Raw genomic sequence first — 9693 nt, forward strand, 5'->3', positions numbered from 1 at the left:
TTGCTTACAGTTTGTGTTCAGCTTCGTGTGTGGTGTTTAGTTGGTGTTTTAGGAGTCTAAATTCATGTATAACAATGCTTGATCAATACCTATATCATGGCAGCCCTTAAACCATACAAAAACATGAATTTGGGAATCAAAAATTTGCTTGAAACTTCATGATATAAACACAAACGAAAATACCATTAGGTGGCACTTGTTTTTCCATGTTTTCATGCATAAAAAAATAATATGGTGTGATGATGTTTTGAAAGAAAGAATAGGCGTGCCTTTGCGTATTTAACGCACGATTATTCGTCGACGATTTGCGAAGAACAGAGCAAGACCTTGGCTAGACTTTTCCTTGCAAAATTCTTGGTTTTCCTCTTGCTTTCTTCGTGTGGTGTGTGTTTAATTTGTTGGGGAGAGTTTGATTTGCCTTGGAGATTGAGGCGTGTGGTAGTGTGGGTTATGGGGTGGGATTTTTACACTTTAAATATTAAACAAAGCATTAACAAGGCTTTAGGCCTATTAAGAGTTTAATTAGTCCCATAGTCTTTAATTAAAATACTAAAAATAGTTTTGTATAAATAAGTTTGTGAATTTAATAGCCGAGTTGTCAAAAAGTTCGTATTTTTGTTGTAAAACCAACACCGATAAAATTTATGTCCCGGCGTATAAAATCACCTCAAAACCCCATATTTTCAAAAATATGAAAAAAACGTCGATCATATTTTAAAAAATTAAAAATAATTAATTAATAAAAACATTTTACGTTTTTCAGCCCTCGGTCGTCGTTACTCGATCGCAACTCGAACATCCTTTAAAAATACATTTTAATGCATCATGACAAATAAATCATATTTAACATATAATCATGCATGTCACATAATCAATTAAGAAATTAAAATCAATTAATTAGCCATTTTTCATTTTTCTTAGATTTGCATGCAGTTGAATTACGTCGTCTTAATTTTGGACCTCACAGTACTGGACTCCGCGATTTGCATCTTAATACTCCTATCTAAATAATAGGATTCGTGAACCAATCCACCGAGACTCATCCTAGAACACTATGACACTAACCGGAATCCATAAAAACACCCCAAACGTTCCCAAAGAAACGACGCACCACACGCAACGCAATGACACCCATAAACTCAAATTTTGACACCAATTGTTTCCTATGATTTCTAATGCAACCAACGAATATCGACACAAAACGAAGTATCAAAACTCATCCCAAACTCATACTCCATGTACCTAAACACAGCAGCAATCACCCGACGGTTCCCAACGAAACCTGCAACAAATAAACTTCAAGAACACATCAATAGCATAATTTTCAGAAAACGCAGTTTGAGCAGGCCCACGAAAAACACCATAACTCACTCAATTTTTATCCAAATATTTCGAATTTTATATCAAATCGAAGGTATCAAAAATTTATACGTTTCATATGTTGAAAGATTTTCCAGAAAAGCGACCAAAAAATCAAAGTAATTCAAAATACAGTAAAAAGGAAATTCTAAGATCTAAAAACATTGCATAGATTGATCAAAGAATTTTTCTGCTCAAATCATTTACATCACACATGGATTTTCTCGCATAAAAAATATCGCAACACATAATATGACTATATCGACGCAAGAAAAACAGAATTTACATGCCTTTTGATATGAAAAGCTCACGATACGGCAATACCGAAGCGAAAACGGGGCGAGGCTTGATCCGGGACGAACGTGGCACTATTTTCTTTGAAGAAAATTAACGAAAATGAGCTGGAAGATTGAAGGGGAAGGGGCGGCTGCTCTGAATCTTAGAACCCTAGGTTATCTCTTCAAAAAGATGTAATGAAAATGGGAGGAAATATGTGTGTGTGTATTTCAGCCGTGTAAGTGTGTGTGTAGATGTGTGCGCGTGAGTGTAAGTGTAATTGCATGGACCTAACCCATGCTGACAGCCCCATGTATGCTGCAACACGAAACCACTCGCTAGCCACCAAAACGTGCCGAGCCAATCCTCTAACCCCATGCACGATCGACCTCCTTCCTAGTTTCAGCCACGTTCAAGGAATCTCAGGCCTTGGCTTAGATCCAACAGGGTTTGGTCCAAGGCAGGGACATTCCTTGCATAGCTGATGCACGACAAACCAAAGATCTTAGCCATACCAAACCAAACAAACACTAGACCCGATTGGTCCTCATGCATTCTCACCTAAACCGCCCAAGCTTCAACTCCAACAGCCAGATTCCTCCATCAATGATGTTTCCAGCCCCCTAGCAACGTATATCAACAGCCCCTTACACATAAATGCAAGAAAAACGTGAGTTATGCGCAAGAACATGTGTTTACATGAGCAATCAAAGCAACAACATTTTAATCATGCAAGGCCTAAAAAATATGCATGTGTCATACACATCAGCATATAAATATGGTGTAAATGATGATAAAGGAGATACATGGTGTGTCTTAACGTTTATACGCTTGAAACTCGAAGAACCACGCACGGGACGTGAACTGGAGAGGCAGGGAGGAATTTTCTTGAAACTCTATGGGGGCTGTGACTTGCAGCTGAAATGAGGAGGTAAAGCCGCTATAAAAACGTGGGCAGGCTGCTGGAGAAAGTGGGAGGGCGGCCACAAGAGGAGGTATTATGTTTAGGGTTTAATTAATTAGGTTTAAGTCAAAATATAGTACACTAATGGGCCTCTAATTAGAATTAAATGAATTAAAAGAGTTTTTGGGCCCATTAAGCACTAAAATAAACTCATCAAGCCCAAAAACACTCCCTAAATATTTCGTTTTGTTACGTTTTTGAAAATATTGTCTGAGCTGTCAAAAAATCCTCCGAATCGATAAAATTTGCGTATCGGCTAAAAATATATCCTGGCGGGTAAAAATACCCAACCAAGGCCTATTTTCAAAAATCATACTTAAAAACACCTCATCTTAAATAATTAAAAATAATTATTCAATAAAATATTTTTCTTGAATATCTCCGATCTCCGTTCTTCATTCGAGCGCGAAATGCAACTTAAAATCCTAATGAATGAAACTTTAAATAAACAATGAATTAAAACACAAATTCATGAAATAAACATACATTTAATGCATTAAAACAATTTAAAAATATATAAAAAATTTTAATAACTTGCATGCATGTGGTTTATGTGGACCTTCAAATTTTCGAGACGTTAGACAACTTGCCATCATGTGAAACCAGAGCATCAGAGACCAGCAGGGATGCTCAAACCTCTTCCTATCCCCGAGTGGAAATGGGATAACATTACCATAGACTTCGTAGTTGGGTTTCCGAGGTAAGTTAGAGGATCTAACGCTATTTGGGTAATCGTTGATCGTCTCACCAAGTCGCCTCACTTCTTGCCGGTAAAGACGACATTTTCTATGATGCAATATGCAGAGCTTTATATCCGGGAGATAGTTAGATTACACGGGATGCTAGTTACCATCGTATATGACAGAGAATCGAGGTTCACGTCGTCTTTCTGGAAGAGTTTGCATTCCACAATGGGGAAGACGTTGCTATTCAGTACGACATTCCATCCTCAGACAGATGATCAGTCCGAGAGGGTGATATAAATTTTAGAAGACTTACTGCGTGCATGTGTGATCGATTTCCATGGGCATACGGAATCGAAGTTACCGCTAGTGGAGTTCACCTATAACAATAGCTTTCAGTCATCTATAGGTATGGCTCCCTACGAGGCATTATATGAAGGAAATGCAGATCGCCTATTCATTGGGATTAAGTCGGCGAGAGATCAGAGCTTGGTCCAGAGATTGTCAAGCAGACTGTAGACATAGTAGTTAATATTCGAGACAGGATGAAGACTGCTCAGAGTTGTCAAAAGAGTTACGCTGAAAAATGAAGAAGAGACCTTGAATTTGCCGTAGGAGATCACGTCTTCGTAAAAATAACACCTATGAAAGGTATTATGAGATTTGGGAAAAATGCCAAGTTGAGTCCGAGATTCATAGGACCGTTCGAAATTCTCGAGAAAGTGAGAACACTAGCATATCGAGTTGCACTACCGCCGAATCTGGCAGGTGTGCACAATGTGTTCCATGTTTCGATGCTAAGAAATTACATGGCCAATCCTTCACATGTACTAAACTTTGAACCGTTACAGCTATCACCGAACATGTCATACGAAGAAAATCCTATTCAGATTTTGGACCGACAGGAGAGGAGACTACGGAACAAAGCTACCAAGTTGGTCAAGGTCAAGTGGCTGAACATTCCGACGAAGAACCTACTTGGGAGATCGAAGCCGACATGAGGAGTCGCTACCCAGAGTTGTTTGGTAAGTCTTAATTTCGAGGACGAAATTTATTTAAGGGAGAGGAACTGTAGTGCCAAAAAACCAGTACACGTAAGCCTCATGCATAATTTTAAAATTTAATCTAATTAATTAATGATTAAATGGAGCATGATACATGATTCAGTTATTTTAAATATTTATATACTCTTGTTTATGCAATTCTAAATGTTTTCGAGTCTTATATTTCTGACGAATATTCGATGTCGAACCGAGGGAATGAGATCGGAGACGATTAAGATGTTAAAGAATTTAAATTATATTTTTATTTAAACCAAGAAAATAGTATTTTAACGATTTTATAAATTTTAGAATTTTTAGGGCTAAATTTAATTTATCGAGTGAAATGAAAATGTTAAGCATTTTAATTAGAAAAATTCGAAAATTTAGGAATTTAAATACGTCCACCGGAAATAAAATATTTTAGTAATTGTTTTTATGACTTAATTAATTAAATTTTGTAGTATTTAATTATGGGTAGAATTTTAAAATTGTAGGACTCTTAAATTAAAACTTTAAAAGGTTTAATTAATAATTTAAAAATAGAGGCTTAACTAGTATAATTAGTGTTTTAATTAAACCAAAACACCTAATTAACATCCTAAATAATCTATAAAAGAGTCCTAATTCTACCTCTATTCAAAACCCACGCACACCACCCGACACACACAAGCCACAAACCCACACAAGCCACACACACACAAAAATACTTGAGTTTCTTAGGTTGGGGAAGTGAGTTTTTGGGTCCTTCTTCAAGCAAACACTATCACCGAAACATCACCCACTATTCTGGAGGATTTTTGGATGCTTGGAAGCAAGAAAAACGCAGCACACGCCCTCCGTTCGTCCTCCATTTTTCCCAGTGTCGATATTCGATAATTCGTGTGTTTTAACGTAAAGGCTTGTCTAAACCCTTCTTTAACGCATCGATCTTGTTATATTATGTATTTTGATGTAAATCATGCATGAAAATTAATTATTTATATGCAAACTTCGGTTCAAAATGATTCGAAACCGTCTCTGAAAATTTGAAGCATGGAACTCACGTTTCTTCCAAATTTTTTTGTTGTGCCGTGTGCTTCGGCTGGGCTCTTGGGACATGATGCTGCTGTATGGGCGTAGTTTAAGGTGTTTTTAGATGCTGATAATGTTAGATCTCTTCCAATATTTCTAGTGCAATTTGGAAGAGGATCAAACAATTCAGTCGTGAACCTGATAAGAAGACACGAAAGGAGTCTCTTGAAGAAAGTTTGTAGGGATTCATCAAGAGCCAGATCTGTTATACCGGATCGGTTGGTGTCCAGTGATTTATTCACAAAAGGTATAACGATTCTAACATCCTATGTATGTTTTTGTTTTAATCATACGACCGCCCAAAGAAAAACGCATCTTGAATGTCAAGATCTAAAATTTTTAAAACTTCCGCTGCGTTTGGTCGTGTAGAAAACCAGATCCAACAGTGGTATCAGAGCCAGGCTTTCTGATTTTAAATTATATTGAATAATTTGTTTCTAACCACACAAGAAAATTTTCATAAAATTGATGCACCATAAAATTATTTTTTTCGGAAACAAAAAAAAAATTTCGCGATCTGCACAGAACTGTTCCGGGCAGACCGCGCGCAGGGTTGCGCGCGCAGAAACGCGAACCGTGCGCGCACGGAGCGGCGCAGCGTGCGGAACGTCCGCACGCTGTGCGCCGCCCTGCGCGGCGCACAACGCGGCGCAGCGTGCGGAGCGTCCGCAAGCTGCGCGCGGCGCCGCGCACAGGAAGCTGCCACTGCCCGAAACGTTCGGGCAGCGGGTGGGCAGCGAGGGCAGCTGCTCGGGATCGTCTCGGGAAGCGTGCTGAATGGCGGGATTGAATTTTTTGGGCTCAAGGTGCAATTTCTTGATTTTTTCAAATTTTGGGCAAAATTGATATTTTTGGAAAATGGTTCAATTTTTATTTTGGAAAATTAATGATTTTCTTGTAAAATAAATAATTAGAATATGATTTTAATTATTTATGGTAAAAATGAGTTTTATAAAAAATCAATTATTATTGATTTAATTGGAAATTAAATAAAGGAGTTTATTTAATTTATTTAATTCTTTAATAATTGTGGTGGTTAGTGAAAAAATTATTAGATATATGATTTATCAATTAATTAAATTGTTTAATTAAATTGATTTTAATATTTGATATTAAATGCATGAAGGATGATCGAGAGCCTTGACCAATGTCTTAGGTGTATGTTAGGATATTTTACTGTTTTATTCATTTTTAATATTTGATATTATTAAAGTGGTCCTGGTTTATGGCCTGTTCCCACCCCCATGAGATGCATCCCTTATGTGCCATGGCTATTTATAATGTATAAATAGTGGGAGATCAAGACTGGAAGATGGTGGGCCCGATGAACGAGATGAAGACATGTAAAATATTGGAAGCTCTTGTAATAGTTGCATTTGCATCCCTGCATTCACCGAGGTTTTGGACCTGGATCCATGTATGGCTCACATGGATCTAATAGTGTTGGCGATCGATCATCCTTATTTATTGTTGAATGACATATTATGATATATGTGTTATATAGTAGTATGCATGTTTGTATATTATTAGATAATATAGTTGCATGGATCCGGCAAACATACAAACTCGTGGCACGCGATTTTTAAATTAAAATGATGAGACAATTTTAAAATTAAAATCTCTCATTTTGAATATGATTCAAAATTTATATCAAATCGAAAAAGTAAAAATTAAAATAGTTTAATTTTTTCTTGCCTTCCATCAACCATGGTTGCATGTTGATCGTTACCCGCGGACAGTGTCTGGCTCATATTATTGGGGAGGCCTGTACGCCGGAAAGCTGTGACTTCCACCGGACATATGATGTGAATTGAATGCAACTCCCATGACTTCGGCTCATATTATTGGGGGAAATCATGGCGAACGTCTACTACAATTCAACATTGATGGGTCGGTTTTGACACGCGAAAATAAACGGCGTCATATTATTGGGTCCTTATTAAACGTGAGGCAAAACACGCGGAGGTTGCATAGGGATGCAATTGGATTCTAACTATTAGAAATTATAATTTGCTGATATTATTCGGGATTATAATTGGCTAATTGGACTCTACGTGCCTACTAAGGAAATACGATTTCCCTTTTTCATCAGAGGGTGGTGGAAATGTCAAAACAGTGGGAGGGAAATTTATAAAATGAAATCCATATTTTATATCTTAGAATTATTTTAAAATTATCAGTAACCATTATATGTTTTTCATTTTCAGTATATTTACGATGTCTTCTCGTAACCCGCTTTCAATCATTCTCGATCAAAACAAATTGACTGGCCCTAACTATCATGACTGGTTTCGAAACTTAAAAATTGTTCTGAGTTCGGAAAGGATTTTGTATGTGCTTGATAAGAAGCCACCAAAGGAGGCAGCTTCGGACATCGGTGAGACTGAACTAGCTAAGCTTGAGAAATGGTGAGACCATGATCTCCAAGCTAAAAGCTATATGTTGGCTTCTATGTCGAATGAACTGCAGAGGCGGTTCGAGGAGGCTGTGAATGCTGCTGTCATTCACCTTCATCTGAAAGAGTTGTATGGTGTACAAATTCGATCAAAAAGGCATGTTGTTGTTAAAGAACTCATGACTACATGCTTGCGAGATGGGACTTTGGTCCATAAGCATGGTATTAGGATGATTGGGCTCATTGAGAAGTTAGTGGGACTCGACGTGGTTATTCCTACTGAGCTTTCGACGGATATTATCTTGCTGTCACTGCCCTCCTCGTTCGATGGATTTGTGGTGAACTTTAATATGAATAAGCTTGAGTCCAGCCTTGAAGAGTTGGTCAATATACTTATTAGTTATGAGGCCACAATCAAAAAGGATAAGCCTGTTTTTCTAGTGGGTTCTTCGTCCGGCACGAAAAAGGCAACCCCATATAAATGCAAGAAGCGTTCTGCCCCTCCAAAGAAGAACAAACCCAACAAGAAGCCATACAAGAAACCTGCTTTGGGGCCCACAAAGCCTGACAAGTCAGAACCAATCTGTTTCCACTGCAACAAGCCTGGACACTGGAGGCGTAATTGCGCGGAGTATCTTGCCCAGAAGCGTTCTGGCCATGGTATGTTTTATATTGAAGTTAATGTTTCTATTAATTCCTCCTCTTGAGTATTGGATACTGGATGTGGTTCTCATCTATGCAATGATTTGCAGGTGATGGGAAGAAGCAAGAGGCTTAGTGATGGTGAGACCTTTCTAAGACTAGGAAATGGAGCAAGGGTTGCAGCCACTGCCGTTGGAGACGTTACTTTAATTTTGGAAAATGATTTTACGTTGCTTTTAAGAGACGTTTTATTTGTTTTTGAATTGGTTAAAAATATTATTTCTATTTCTATGCTTGATAGGGATGGTTATTCTTGTATTTTTGCTAAAGGTGTTTGCAATTTATACAAGAATGAATGTTGATTGGAACTGGAGAATTAACAAACGATCTCTATAACTTAAAATTAAAGGATATTCCGTTAAACAATGTCCAAGCGCAAACGAAAATAACAACAAACAAAAGAAAAATAGAAGATCCAAATCCTGCACAAATATGGCACGCTAACAAGCTTATGGGAGAAGGCATGTTTGACTTGTCAGACATAAATTCTCTACCTACTTGTGAGTCCTGTCTAAAAGGAAAAATGACTAAGATTCCATTCAATGGAAACGTGGAACGTGCGCATGGTCTACTGGATTTGATCCACGCGGAGGATTGTGGCCCGCTAAGTGTTAGCACAAAATTTGGGCATTCCTGCTTCATTACCTTTACTGATGACCATTCGAGGTATGCGTACGTTTATTTGATGAAACACAAATCTGAATCATTTGAAAAGTGATCAAATGATGAACCATATACAGATATGTCATCCATAAAAACTTCCATTATTTCCTCGACCATGTCAGAAAATATGGCCATCATACACCTCTGAAAAGTAGCAGGTGCATTGCAGAGACCAAATGGCATTCTCCTGAAAGCAAATGTACCGTAGGGGCAAGTGAAGGTAGTCTTCTCTTGATCCTCCGGTGCTATGACAATCTGATTGTAACCTGAATAACCATCTAGAAAGCAATAATAATGATAACCACCTACTCTATCAAGCATCTGGTCAATAAAGGGAAGAGGGAAGTGATCTTTCCTAGTTGCATCATTCAATTTCCTGTAGTCTATACACACTCGCCACCCAGTCACTGGATGAGTTGAAATCAATTCGTTATTCTCATTTCTTACTACAGTTATTCCTCCCTTATTGGGCACTACTTGTACTGGTGAAACCCAAGAACTGACAGATATAGCATAAATGACACCAGCATTTAACAA

General features: G+C 37.8%; 1 protein-coding gene across 1 annotated transcript; it reads left to right on the forward strand.

Annotated features, from left to right (window-relative positions):
* Positions 1-7847: 7847 nt before the first annotated feature.
* On the forward strand, positions 7848-8569 carry LOC142538630 (uncharacterized). Its single transcript, XM_075643944.1, has 2 exons — positions 7848-8439; positions 8544-8569. Exons 1-2 carry the CDS (start codon positions 7848-7850, stop codon positions 8567-8569), a joined length of 618 nt encoding a protein of 205 aa, XP_075500059.1.
* Positions 8570-9693: the final 1124 nt, after the last annotated feature.

This window comes from Primulina tabacum, chromosome 3 (assembly GCF_025594145.1).
Source record: "Primulina tabacum isolate GXHZ01 chromosome 3, ASM2559414v2, whole genome shotgun sequence".
Lineage (NCBI taxonomy): Eukaryota > Viridiplantae > Streptophyta > Magnoliopsida > Lamiales > Gesneriaceae > Primulina > Primulina tabacum.